The sequence below is a fragment of the Megalops cyprinoides genome, chromosome 4 (assembly GCF_013368585.1).
Source record: "Megalops cyprinoides isolate fMegCyp1 chromosome 4, fMegCyp1.pri, whole genome shotgun sequence".
NCBI classification, from domain to species: domain Eukaryota; kingdom Metazoa; phylum Chordata; class Actinopteri; order Elopiformes; family Megalopidae; genus Megalops; species Megalops cyprinoides.
The window spans coordinates 2481689-2496261 of NC_050586.1; the positions used below are offsets into that span (position 1 = coordinate 2481689).

General features: G+C 44.7%; 1 protein-coding gene across 1 annotated transcript; it reads left to right on the forward strand.

Moving 5' to 3' along the window:
• The first annotated feature begins 550 nt into the window (after positions 1-550).
• plpp7a (phospholipid phosphatase 7a (inactive)) lies at positions 551-6967 on the forward strand. Its single transcript, XM_036527865.1, has 2 exons — positions 551-1220; positions 6320-6967. The coding sequence occupies exons 1-2, from the start codon at positions 755-757 to the stop codon at positions 6706-6708; spliced, it is 855 nt and encodes a 284-aa protein (XP_036383758.1). The 5' UTR covers positions 551-754; the 3' UTR covers positions 6709-6967.
• The last annotated feature ends 7606 nt before the right edge of the window (positions 6968-14573 follow it).

Genomic DNA, 14573 nt, shown 5'->3' on the forward strand with positions numbered 1-14573 from the left:
CGGAAAGCGAGCGTTTTCGGATCCAAAAAATGATTAGATTAATCAGATACGGCAACACAGGTGAATTTAAGGCATCAACACTTTGGACTTTGGTCAAAGAGCATTTCAGAATGATTCTGCTCAGGTACGATTAATACAGAATTTTGTGCCGCATTTCTATTCAGACTCAGCACGGTTTTTGGTATCGTTTTGGTACGTTTTTTATTTTTTACCGTTATTTGTTTTGAGATGCTAAACCTTAGTTCATGTAAAGATTGTGGAAAATACAGTACAACAAAACGTTTCAATCGTCAATATTGTGTCACGGTGAAAGGAAATACATTTCCCACCATGCTGTTCGGCGTCGAACAGTTCATCTCGTTCGAAAATGGGTCTTTAAACATCCCCAGACTCGTGCCTGAGAAGCCCTTCGCCAATCACTTTCCTGTCAACGTCGAAAATCCTCACTCAATTTTCTTTGTTCCCATGACTGACTGTCATATGATTGGCTGCATCAGATGTCAGTCACCCGTCCGCACGCTTGCTTGGAGCGCAGAGTAAACAGCATGGACATGCATTCCGTCCTGCATGCTCGATGGGCCAGCTAAATTTAGCTGGAGAAGTTGAAGGCGGCAAGGGAGCGGGTGCAGGGCGAACAGCGTATCCGCTAGTTAACCCTGTACAATTTACCGTTAAGACGGCAAAGTTTTAACATATTACGATTTTATGAATCGATAGGTTGATTTAAAGAGACCTTGCGGTAGAAAAATCCAAAATGCCCGCACATCAAAGTAGGTCCAGGACGAGGGATCGCAACAACGTCCTGAATAGACCCGAGTTCATGTCCCTGAACCAGCCCCTCAGGACCAACACCGGCGCCGAGGTTCGGGGCGGTGCGCGGCGGCCGGGCTACCTGAAGCACCAGCACAGCCAGCACCAGCAGCCCGACTCGGAGCAGGATGACCGCCGGGAGTCGGTGAAACTGCCGGAGGAGGACTGCATGCAGCTGAACCCCTCCTTCAAAGGGATAGCGATGAACTCTCTTTTGGCCATTGACATCTCCATGTCGAAGCGGCTGGGGGTGTGCGCCTACAGCTACTCCTCGTGGGGCAGCGTGCGCGCTATGGTCAACCTGCTGGCGTTCACGGGTCACGGCATTCCGTGGATCTGCGGCACGCTGCTGTGCCTTGCGAGGAGCAACACGTTGGCAGGACAGGAGGTTTTGGTCAATCTCATGCTTGGTAAGTAAGTACCCACTGCGAAAGGACAGCGACTATGTAGTACTGATTTTTTTAATTCATCTGTTATTATCAGTGATTGGATAGACATCTGCGCCATACGAAGCGTTGTGCGTTTGTATACATTAACCTCACTGACCGAGTCTATTCCTTGGCTTGTATTACTTCGCTGGCAATTTGGGTGTCTTATTTTACCCTCCTGTACCAATCTTGTTAGTCGTGTCTGTGTATATAAATAGGTTGTTCTGAATGTATTTTCCATCCCCTGTGTCTCAGATTACCACCTAGCCAAACGGACTTGCTGCAAGTTGTCTCTGAGAGACCTGTTTCCCAACTAGCTATTTGAGTGACAGGTCAGGGACTTGGATTAAGTGAAATGGCAGCAGACAGTGTGCTCCACCAGTCTGTAGTAATGAACATCCTAACAAATGGAACATGTGAAAATGACATTGCTCTAGACAGGGGATGGTACACCCCCTCAGCCAATGCACTTTTCAGTAGCACAGTGTGTTCTGATGGAAACTTGAACAGCATTTTTAGAGAGTGTACTTTTTTGTTTTTGCCATTGGCTTTCGCTGTACCATGTGACCATGGCTCTGAGTTGCTGAGTGTCCATTTCAGTTGAAGCCATGTGGTCAGCAGGTCGATTCCCCCCTGTTTCTAGAGTCTCATTCTGTCTCACTCCCACATGCATTCAGCAGTGCCTGGGTCATCTGCCACTGTGCTTCTCCTGAACCTTTACTTTCAGTAAACACACACCAGCCCTCTAGTCCACAGATGTTCTTCTCTGAGCATGGGGGAAGGAGAAGCTCAGTAAAATAGGATGTGACATCATAATGAGTTGCCCTAGGTTGTGTTTCCTGAATGTGGTGTACTTGTCAGGTACTCCCTAGCTGCTGTTCTCCTGTGACCTACTTCCTGTCACCTGACATGGCTCCACCATGCACTCCATACAGTTGCACACTTTCTCTCTGTAATGAGGAGAGAGAGGTGTGTGGGTGAGCAAATTCAGTGAACCTTATGCTATGAGGATTATCTGATTTGTAGGGGGCTCGGTGGGGCAAGGTATCAGGGTGATTTAAGATCAGTGAATCTATACTGTCTGTCTGCCTTGGGGCCTGACAGCACCTCTGAAAGTGGATCAGATGAATTTCAGTCCTCCTTCACTGTGAGAGCAGGAGAAGGTTCATTGGTATTCCCTCTTCGACCTATCCATCCTGTGACTTAAGCACTGACGTCACACCTGCTGTGTCACTGTCTCACTCTGTTAACTCATCTGGTAATTCAGGAAGAGCTCAAATTATTACTATCCTCATATTCATTTCTATATATATACGTCTTTCAGACGCCTGTATCCAGGGCAGCCTTTTGCTGAAGTTGTGCTACAGCGTGCCAGCAGAGACCTGGGTTATGGGAGGGGCACCTGAGGTCACAGACCCATGTGCCTGCAGTGACAGGATGCAGAGTGAGCTATGCATGAATAACAGCAGGTTCATGTGTGACTGTAGAGTCGTAGAATCCCAGTTTCACAGCCTGCCTGCCTCTCAGTGTGGCCTCTTTAACCCGGAGCCGAGCGGCATGCGGCCGAGGAACCTCTCAGGCAGAACCATGCTGCACCGCCCGAGCTGATTACTGAATGCACCTTAGTCAGGTCCGCTCCAATGCAGTTCTGCAGTGCTGAGCGGAATCACAGCCACGGACCCGGCGCTGGTCCAGAAGAGGAGCTGGCACCTTGTAAAAATGGGTGGGGCCAGCCTGACAGGTCAGCAGTCTGGGGTCCAATCCCTGCTCCTCCCCCCATGAGGTTCTGTTTCAGTGCCAGATCTTTACTGCCCTGTTAAATAATCTGCACAGTTTGTGTCTGAGCATATCCTTTTCAAAAACCTTCAGATGCATGTAACCAATCCAGGAAGGAGCATCCTTTAAAAACATCCTAAATTGATCTTTTCCTGATAGATTTCCACCATACCTGCAGTGCTGAAAGGTGATATAACCTGCACCCAGGGCTTCTCACTGCCTCCTGCAGATCAGCCCCTGTCTGTTTCCAGTCTGATACATGCTTCACTAAAACTCCAGCTCTGTAATACCTTGTTCCAGAATATAAATTCCATGCAAAATGGTATTCATTCATTCATTTAACAACAGGTGTTCTAAAAACAAAATATTAAATAATCATTTCTTTTTACCTTTTTGTCAGTTCTAACAAGATCCATATGACCATTAATTAACTGGAAGTCCACAGTGCTGGCTGCACATTTGAAACCGGTTCTCTATGCCCTGTAATCTAAACTCAGACCTGCCTTATCATCTCAAAGCACAAACCCGATACAGGGGTCTGGCCCTGTGCTCAGCTTGCCTGGGGCTTCTTATGCACAGCTGAGAGGTTGACAGTTACCGGTGAGGGGGTTTGTAGTTTATGGTTTATGATTGTGTCAGATATTTAATTGAATAAGTGCACCTCAGCTCAGTGTGTTTGATGTCATAGCCACTTGGAGGGCAGTAACTACGAAACTCTTTTATTTATTATTCTTCTTATTCTCATTCTTATGCGTGTGACAGCTATAACTCTTGGAGTATTAAGAGATAAAGAGGCTTCTCGTGATCACTTATCATTCTGTAAGCAATGCAAATAATTAAACGCTCTCTTAATCTTGTGAGGGTGAGAGTTTTTTAAATGCAATAAATTACAGTCAGCTTTAATTTCGTTCTGAGCTGGTGTTTGCTGCCTGGCTGTTTTTGGCATCTCCACCTCTCTGTCAGAGAGTGATGAAGTCTCTCTTCGCTTTGTGCTGGAGTGGAACCTTTGTGCCAGGTGGTGCTCCTGTCACTTTCTGCACAGGTGAGCTGCAGATGGAGGTGTGCGCGCGGTGCAGTGAAAGCATTCCCTGAGTGAACACCGCCATCCTCCTCCCACCCGTGAGCACCATGGTGGCAGGGATTTTTTTGAGGGGGATGGGGGCGATTTTGGGATGCTGTGAGGTTTGTGGGTCAGTGGATGAGGGAATTCAGCAGCGGAGAGAAGCTAATCTGTCTCTGACTACTAGACACGTGGGACTCATTCTCTCTCTCTCTCTCTCTCTCTCACTCTCTCTCTCTCTCTTGCTTTCTCTCTCTGAGCAGGGAGCCTGGCTGGAGGCACTCAGAGAGAATGAGAGAAAGGAAAGGAGAGAGAGCAAGAGACAGAAATTACTGCAGTACTTTTTTAAGACCAGTGACTAAGGCCCAGATTCAGCCTCACCACCATGGTGCTTCATCAGATGTATAAGTTATGAAGAGAGACTGAAGGCATTTAATCTCCCGAGTCTCAACAAAAGGAGACTCAGTGGGTATTCGATTGAGGTTTTTAAATATTTAAAAGGAATTCATAAAGGGGACTGGAGAATTTATTTCAAAATGAGTTCTGTCAGCAGAACAAGAGGGTGCAAGAGAAAATTAACTGAAGGTAAATTTCACATTGACACCTGGAATTACTCACTCTGAGAGTAATTAATGCATGAAATGGATTGTTCAAGGCCAGGCCTGGCACAGGACTAAGCACACTGTAGACCACAGGCAGAATGATGGGCTGGGTTGGGTTAAATGGCCTGTCCTCATTATTGATCTTCCTGTGTTCTTTGTGTGCCAGTTGAGTGTTAGACTTAGCAAGTATCACAGGTTTCTGTGCACTTGCTTAACCTCCTCACTGAAAGCTCAGCACACGGCAGTGCTTGGATCAGTTGCCCCCCTCTTTGTGTTTGTAGTGAGGCAGTAGGGTTCATGAGCCTCGCTGGAGTGTGACAGCTGGGCTGCTGGCTTTGGGCGTTTCCTCCCCTTCATGTTAGGAAGCGTAAACGGTGTGTGTCTGCTCGTTTCATTTGATTGACACAGGGAAGGCCCATCAGACCGCTCATGCAATCCAATGATCATCATCTATTGGTCAGCCAAATCCATCACATCCTCTGTGTGTTCTACGTGCTTAGTGAGTAGGGGCAGGGTGTTTGGAGAATTTAGTGCAGGAAAAAGAGTTCTGGGCCGTGTGATGGAATGGTTAATAGCCGGAGGCTGCATGTTAGATTTCCTTGAGGGACACTACCGTTATACTCTACAGCGAGCCACTTATCCTGATTTGCTTGGTTGCTTATCCAGCAGTAAAGTACCATAAAACATAAGATACAGCATGAGGGTCACCCAGATAAAGACCTCTGCCAAGAAAGTGAATTATAAGAAAAAGATTTACCACCTATTTAAAGGAACCCCAGAATCGGACATGAGAGTCTGACATGGTCTGATTCATGCTGGGGATGGAGGATTACATTACATTCCATTACATTATTGGCATTTAGCACTCTTATCCAGAGCGACTTACATCAGTTACAGGTTTTTACAATGTTATCCATCTATACAGCTGGTTATTTATGGAGGCAATTGTGGGTTAAGTACCTTGCCCAAGGGTACAGCAGCAGCGCCCCAGTGGGAAATTGAACCGTCAGCCTTTAGGTTGCAAGTCCTGCTCCTTAACCACTATACTACACTACCACCCTGGATAAACAGATACAATCTGAGCATGTAGAGAGAGAGACAGAGAGAGTGTGTGTGTGAGTGTGTGTGTGTGTGTGTGTGTGTGTGTGTGTGTGTGTGTGTGTGTGTGTGTGTGTGTGTGGGGGGGGGGGGGGGGGGGTTGTGGTGACAGACTGTGCATGAGGATGGTTAAGATGATTAAACCAATGGTACCAAGATGGACATCTGCTTCAGTGGAAGGTATTTGGGGCAAACAAAATCAGCACAAAACGCTGATCAGGGATATTTTACATTCAAGAATATAAAACAGGACAGCCCAAATTTCAGCCCCTCATGAGGAAACCAGCACTCCTCGAGTTTCCTTCCTTCTGGGCACTCTGCTCCTTCTCAGTAATTTATAGCAGTTCCAGCATCTTATCAGTAAGTGCTTTTTGAAAGTGTTCTTGTAGGTCTGTAATCATGATAGTGTCTGTGTCTTTGTGAATGATTATACAGAAAACTATCTCGGAGTAGAAAGCCTGATTCCCCAGATGACGGCATCAGTGTGAGAATCAGCCTGTGTTGCTCTTCCTCCCTCGTGACGTCTCCCTCACTCTCCCTCATAGCTCTGCTCCTGGATGTGATGACCGTGGCAGGTGTGCAGAAGCTGGTGAAGCGCAAAGGACCATGGGAAATGAGTCCCAGCTTCCTGGACTACCTGGCCATGGACATGTACTCCTTCCCGGCGGCTCACGCCAGCCGTGCCGTCATGGTAGCCAAGTTCCTGCTGTCGCACCTGGTGCTGGCCGTACCCCTGCGCATCCTGCTGGTGCTCTGGGCCTTCCTGGTGGGCATGTCCCGCATCGTGCTGGGCCGGCACCACTTGACCGACGTGGGCTGCGGCTTCGCCCTCGGCTTCCTCCACTACAGCCTGGTGGAGATGGTGTGGCTGTCCTCCTCCACCTGCCAGGCCCTCATCTCCTTCGGATCACTCAGCTGGAGTCCTCTCTTTTAGAGCTGTTCATCCTGCCCCCACTGCCCTCACCGTCTGCCACACGCTGCCTCTTCCCCCTCTCCTCATTTAGCTACCTGTTCCTGATCCACTTCCTGTCCATGCTCCCTCTCCTGCTCCTGCTCTACTTCCTGTCCATATTCTGTTTCCCTTTCCCTGTTTCACTTCCTGTCTCTGTTCCGCTTCCTGTCCCCGCACCACTTCCTGTTCCTGATCCACTTCCTGTCTCTCCTATACTTCATGTCCCTGTTTGGTTTCCTGTTCCTGCTCATCTTTTTTTTTTTTCTCTATGTTATGTATCTTGCGTCTCCTTCCTGCTTTTTTACCCTATTGTTATTTAGTTTCATTCTAAACTGAAGAGTATGCATATGCACTTTTTAAAAAAAACTCTTTAGGTCTTTATTTTTTTGTGCTGGACAAAACACTTTTTTCCTCGACGTCAGTACGACTTTCGGTCAGGAAGGGCAAAGCTCCGAGGCTTTCAGATGCCCGTCTTACCCTGGCTGTTTTTGTTGAAATTTAAGATGCACGTTTTTTTCCATTAATTCTGCATGCCAGTAATGATAATTTTTTTTTGCTATTGAGCAGCCTCAAGTGTCTCCAGAGTAAGAGCTAAAAGGTTGCTTGTTTTTATAATTAAAATACTGGAGCAGTTTGTATGAATATAAAAAGTAATTATAATTGTTATTCTGCAGATCAGGGATTTTGCTATAGTAGCGTATCTGTTCCTACAGAGATCATTTAAAAATTTGTAAACATGGCACTTTAATGGCCAAACCCAATCAATTGCAGTTTTCTTTTTCTTCAAATTTCTGTCAAAATGTTTATACATTTATGCCTCTTTTCCTGTTCCTGTGTAAATTGTTGGGTAGTACTTGCAGACGGTATTGCAGTGATACTGAATTGATGTATTTTTATTGGTGCACACTTGATGCTGTATGCTCAAAGGAATTTCCTGTATAGACTGAAATTTTATTATTTTATTATGTGAGAATGTGAATGTTTATTGTACAGTGTATTTGTATCTCTGAAAGACTGTATAACAACCTGTTTTGAATAGGGCTGCTTTTTTCTAGTTCTTTTCTTTATTTGTGAAAAAAGCATCTCTAACCACTTGCTAACTTTCTCTCTTCTATGCAGACATGTCAGGTGTTTGTGGTACTAGACAATTTAAACAGTTTCCATTTTCAGAGACTCGAGAGCTGTTTAACTTGGAGAAAAAAATCAACTGATCTTTTTGAGTGACTGGAGTCTCAGGTAACACAAGGTTAAAACATCATGTAGATTATGTCGCTTTAATTAAAAAAAAAAAACAGTTGATGGATACACAGATGGATATTCTCAGCGGCTGCACTTTTGCGTTTGGATTTGATGGGATGGACTTTGGGTTCGTTCCCATGACAACAGAAAGGGGTGTGTCCTGTTGGACTGAGGAGCCCAGGAAGGACAGTGCTAGTCCTATCTGGTCTTTGTTTTTCTTTGAGTACTGTGCCTTTGTGATCAGGTCCACTCTGACAAAAGCATCAGTAGCGCCCCCCCTGGTCATTCACAGTATTGCACCACTGTTTCCAACTCCGGGATGCTCACCAAACTGAAGACATTAACATCCTCCCATTCAGGTTAACGAGGCTTCTCTGGATCCACACTGATCAAGAACAATACACGACTGTTTTATTTATTTTCATTTTGTTGAGTTTGAAGTCTGTCAACCAAGCAAGTGATCCCTTTTGGGGCTGTTTTTCTAAGTCAACCTTCTTAAGCAGCACAGAACAGTGTGTCAGACTCGGTGTGTGTGTGTTCATATTTGTATGGTAGCAACAAGGGAAGCAGAGAGCTTACCTTTATTTAATAACAGTCCTGAACCACCTTTTTCAGTTGTTTGTCAGATGCATATGTACAGAGGAAATATTGGTTGCATACCTTACCCAAGGGTACAACAACAGCTGATCTGGAAACAAACCAACAGCATTTGGCATAAAAATCCTCGTAAATAACTACCACACCACACTGCTGACCAAAGTTATGGCAGCTAAAATTAGGATCACTTAGAATCAAGTGGCTTCCTTTCTACTCCGTTTCGTCTGTGGCAGCAGTATTTCAGCACCACACATTAAATAATTTTATCTAAAACCGGTAATGTGACGTGCACAAAAACTACTGTATAATTACAGCATAATAGATAGGTGCTAGTGCATAAATAATAAACAGGAAGTAAATGCTCACATTGTTAATGTGAGCACATTGCTCATGAAAAACTAATAATCAAAAACAGGTTAAGGACAGTTACAAGTTCTCTGACTCCCATATGTTGCTCATAAGCCACCTCTTGATTGTGTGTTTAACTATGTGTGTACTGTGTGTGTGTGTGTGTGTGTGTGTGTGAGAGAGAGAGAGAGAGAGAGAGCACAGTCTGTACTTTCTACATGCTTCTCCGAAGATTTGAATGGAAAGGAAAATGTGAACTAGCATTGTGACCAACAATTTTACAGTCCCAAATTGACATAAAGATTGTTGGTCACTGTCTAGGACCTATCCAGCTGTAGGAAAGGCCTTCATGACTAAACAGGAAACAAAAATGTGTTACTGAAGAAAAATGGAGATTTTTTTTTCTGCTTATATATATTTTTAAAAATGTTCTATATTAATGTTAATGGCATTACACTGAGCAAAGTCATATTTTTCACAGATTAAAAGGCACTGTCTGTACCTTTTAAAGGAACAATATTTTCTAGGTGTTTTGTACACCAGCTTGTTTGCAGTAGTGTCATAGTGTTTCATTAGTACCTGAAAGTGTCATCTCTGTCATCAGTTTTTTGTTGTAACTGGCCCAGTGAATGGATGATGTCTTTTCAGATGTCCATGACTAACAAAGACAGAACATTTAATCAAACAGAAATTATTTAGTGATACTGTGCATCTTAAGGTTGTTGGAAAAATGAGGAACAGATGGATCTGTCATGTGATCTGTGGGGGTCATGTGATATGTGTGGGTCATGTGAAGGGTGAGGACTCGAGTGTTCAGCTTAAAGGAAATTGAGGCACTCAGGTGAGATGCTACCACCTTTTAAAAAAGCAAGTAGGAACATTCTGAAGTTACCTCTGATGTGGCTGAAAGTCAAACCATAAGGTGGTGTTGTCACAGTGAGTGTCATATGCTGGTCCCTGAGTGTCTCTGTTTCCATTGGAGTATAAACGTCAGGTTGGTGGGGTGGGGTGAGAGGGGTGTGTGTGTGTGGGGGGGGGGTTAAATTATGTTGGAGTGGAGTGTATGAGGAGACTGTGCCAGGTTATGAAACACATTGTCTCCTCCAGCGTGACACAAGCAGGCTGTAATGCCCTGCACTGGTCAGCTGGGGATCTTGTGTGTTCTCTGTCCTCAGTTTCTCTTATTCATTTACCCTTTTTTAATTTTTATGTGGCTTTTGGTCTTGTTTTTTGTACCTTCTTCACTGTATGGAAATGTGTCCTTGCCAAGGTTTAGAAGAAGATACTGATTTAAACTGTATAGTCCTGGAACTGACTCGCTCCGAGCTGTTTGGTAAAATAAGACTGTTATATAAGCTTTAGCTTTTGAGTCCAGTTCTGTTTCCAATTTGCATGATTTTGTGTTTAATGCAGAAGGCTAAGTGCTTGAACCTATAATCTTTGAACAATGTAAAAAATTTCAATAAAATGCTCTTTTTTCAAATCTGATTGTTTTTTTTTGTTTGTTTTTTTTGGTGTTTGTGAGAAAGGATCAGAGGATTTTAAACTGAGGATTTTTACTTTGTCCATTCAGAGGTACAGAGAGATGACTGCAGGGCTAAAGCACTGTACTTTAAGTGCATTTGTTTTATCTCAGAAAGATTGAAAGATGTGTGGCAGCAGGAGAGGTTCTGACTGTTTATGGTCTTATGGCGTAGAGCTGCATATATTAGTACCAATTAACAGACTGCAATGACACTCGGCACTGCAGTGATGGACTGTGGGTAGTGGCTTTTTGATGGATAGATTCTGACTGATATAAGCAACTATGCATAATCTTGTGTGTGTATATTTATTACAAATATATAATATATTCTATGCTGTGGTCATTTAAATAAGACCTGCCTTCGGACATGTTTATTACGTCCACACAAGACGGGCCCTGGGAGAAACGTGTGCATGTTATTTTTTCCCTCCCTCAGGCTCCAGCTTCCAGTCATCCTGCAGCTGCAGTTGGAATAGAAGAAGTTCAGAGGTTGTGGTTAAGTTAAGTATAGATATTTTCAGGAACAGTCCTGCCCTCCTCTGCCTAGAATCCCGCTGCAGGGGGTGATGGAGACGGTGGCGGGGGGTGGGGGTGGGGGTGTGGGGTGGGAGAGAGAGGAGAGAACCCCGCAGCGGTACGATCGGATTACAGTATCCCTGCAGGCAGCATGTCTCCCAGCCTCATATTATCCTCTCATCAGTCTTTAGCAGAGTGTCAGTCCTGGCTCAGCCTGGATGCCAGCAATCCTCATGCACATTCATTTTGTCTCAAATGTCCCTTTCAAAATGACATAGTCTTGTTTTTTTTCTCTCTGGTGCAAGGAAAGGCAATCCTCTGAGAGATTATGCATGAGTACAGAACTCAGCAGCAAAAATGTTAATCTACTCTTCATATTCACTTTATGCAAAAATAAATGTGATGTTTTGATCAGAATGATCTTTTTCAAGATCTGGTCCCTAACATGCTAACATTTATACTTCTTACTCCTGTGTTTCTGAGATGTTGACTGTGAAATAACTCTGGAGCATGACACAAGATGGACAGTATGGTCGTGAAGATGGTCTTCAATGCAGAAGCACTGCATCAAAGGTGGCACAGTGGAGAAGGAGCTGGGCTGCTAACTACAAGGTTGCAGGTTTGATTCCCTTGTGAGGTGCTGTTCTTGTACCCTCAAGCTAAGGCTACACTACTTATGCTGAAAGCCTGAATCACTTCATTAAATACCAAGCTGGGCGGCATGTGGTGTAGTGGTAAGGAGCAAGGCTCATAGTGAAAAGGTGGCAGGTTTGATTCCCTGCTGGGGCATGACTACTGTACGCTTGGGCAAGGTACTTAACCCAGAATTTCCTCAGTAAATATCCAGCTGTATAAATGGATAGCATGTAAAATCTTAGCCTGTGTAAGTCACTCTGGATAAAACCATCTGCTAAATGACAATATTGTAAATGTAATGTATATAAAGACTCAACAGAAGGAAATAGTTGATAATGTACAGCAGTGTGTAATGCTCTCCCATTGCCTCACTTGTAAGTTGCTTTGGATAAAATGTAAAGTGTAAATGTTTTAGTAAATGTAAGTGTAAATGTTTTAGACGCAGAGGGGAGAGAGCTTTTGTGTGGCAGCCCGGCACTCAGGCCCTGCCAGTCCTCCGGCTGTGGCAGCAGGCTGCAACGCTGCTGCTCCCGGTAGGAGGCTGCCGGCTGGCATCGTGCCCAGGCTGCGAGGGCTGCGGACAGGCAGCTGCCTCTGTCAGTCTCCCCCCCTCCTCCACCACGATCAGGTAACCCCCTCTGCAGCCCAGCCCTGACTCAGCACCCTATAAATACACCCGCACGGGTCACTCACACTCAACTCAGGAGCAGGGCATCGGCCAAAACCGTGGGGAGAGGGGTGAGGGAGAGAAAGCCCGTGGGGAGAGGGGTGAGGGAGAGAAAGCGTCGGAGAGAGAGGGAGAGAGGGAGAAGGAAGGAAAGGGAAAGAAGGAGATATAACCCCCACTCCACCACCACGTTCACTGTCCCTACCACTGCACTGTTAGAATGGCTGCTTCTGCCGACTGTTTGATGGAGTTTGGCTTCTTTTGTGCGTGTTTGGTGGTATGTTCCTCACCTCGCTCTGAGAGACCAGCTCATTTAAGCTCCATCTTACCTCTGCTTCAGAACTGGACACTGGGACCAGTTGGCTCCAGTGAGCCTGTGTGTAAACTTAGACCCTTCTTTTCTCCCTTGGCAGGAAAACTGATTCCCCTTATGCTGCACACAGTTGTCAACATTCTGTTGAATAGGTTTTAGTTAAGAGAAGCAATTTTTGGCACTAGCTTAACCACCAGAGTGCTGTGAGTTCAAATCCTGCACACCGCTGAGTGAGATATCAAACCTGAACTCCCAAATATATATTCAAGTACTAGGCCTTTTAACCAGTAGGTTGGAGGTTCAGATATTGGGTAGGACAATGCTGTTGTACCCTTGGGTAGCAGTAATGTGTTAAATAAGCTTAAAATGTGTAATCAGGATCAGCAAAGGTCCAGCAGTGTAAATGGATAAGTGTTAAGTGTTAAATGAGGGTGATCATAAGCTTGTCAGGTGTGTGAGGATCCTGAATGTGTTTCTCATCAGAGAAACTTTTCTGCCCCCTGGCGGTACTTGGTGGAACAGCACCACTTTTTGCCAGCCAGGTGTGTGTAACTGCCCAGCTCAGCACAGCTGGAACACGGCCATTGTGGGAAAATATGAGACACGGTGACATGTGAGACCATTCTCACTGCACAGCTAGGACTAACTTGAGCCACTAGGACATATGATTATTTGATTTTTTTCCACAATTGTCATATAAACTTCTCTACTTAAGCCTCTACTTAAAATAGTTTGATTCTTTATTGCACATTGCATATTTGCTACCCTGCCCTGAAGGCATTCCTGCAGCCATCTCTGGAAGAAGGTAAGAACACAGTAACCATTATTAAAGGTTGCCTGGCTAAGGAAGCTTCTCTGATTAACTTCAAAGTGCAAGATCAGTGGCTGTTTTTATTGTTTTTACTGTGGAGATTGTTTGCTCTCTAGTTTGTACTGATTCTCTTAGGAAGTTCCTTACATCTAAGTTTACCTGACAAGAGTGGCAACGGCAAGAACATTATTATCAAGGTAAAATAAGAGCATTAGCACAGTACACAGTACATGTACACAGAATCTGGGCAAACACAGAGGAAGGTCCTACAGCACCATCCTCAGGACAGTTTTGTACCTACAGAGTGATCCATACAGATAAGAGTACACACGTTTCCCAAGAACTTTCTGGTGTTTCTGTTGTGGACACATTTCACATGATTCAGAAAAATCCTTAATCTCCCTAAATTCAGCTTTGTGCGGAAAATGAGCAGCCAGACACCCCATAATTTCCATTAGATGAGAGGGTGGAAGAGCACAGACTAAAGGCTAAATAGAGGGCCTCATGTTCTTTTTGCCCTCTCCAACCAAAGCAGGATCAGTCTACTCAACCTGATTGCAATTTTACTAATATGTGAAAAAACCCAAACTGATTCAGGCTCAGTGCATCCATGCCTCACCTGAGGCAAGTGGCCAGCCGGGGGGTGACCAACATTAACACTGATTGGTGCATGGTAACAGGTGATTCATCAAATGGAAGCCTCAATGAGTCAGCGGAGCTGATTACAGTGACTGAACAGGAACTGAGTTTGTGGAATCGGTGCAAAGTCTAATACAGTACCAGCTGTACTGTGGTGGGGGAACTTGAACTAAAACCAGAGGCTTCCAGGATCATATTAAGAGGGTCCAAGCTAGGTGATGACCCTCAATTCTTTCAGAGAATATGCCACAATATAAAAGGACAATATAAGAACATTGTATACATACGCTGGATAGAGGTGTATGGGAAGCATTCAGACAATGATAACAATGGTGGTAATGTAGCACTGTAGAGTGATTGATTAATGCTGTCTGATACATTGAGATCTGTGATGTATTAAGCGTGACTGAAGAAATGTGTTTGTCAGTGAAATAAATTTTCCTGCATTACACGCTTCACTCCATCTGTCCTGCGGGTTTCTGTTTTATTACTTAGCTGAAGTCCATTCCAGTGAACCACTTTACACTGGCTGCTACAGTAACATTCATTTATTTAA

Coding starts and splice junctions, on each gene's coding strand:
- plpp7a (XM_036527865.1), top strand. CDS start 755: ATGCCCGCACATCAAAGTAGGTCCAGGACGAGGGATCGCAACAACGTC. Junction 1,221..6,319: donor TTTGGTCAATCTCATGCTTG/GTAAGTAAGTAC, acceptor TCTCCCTCATAG/CTCTGCTCCTGGATGTGATG.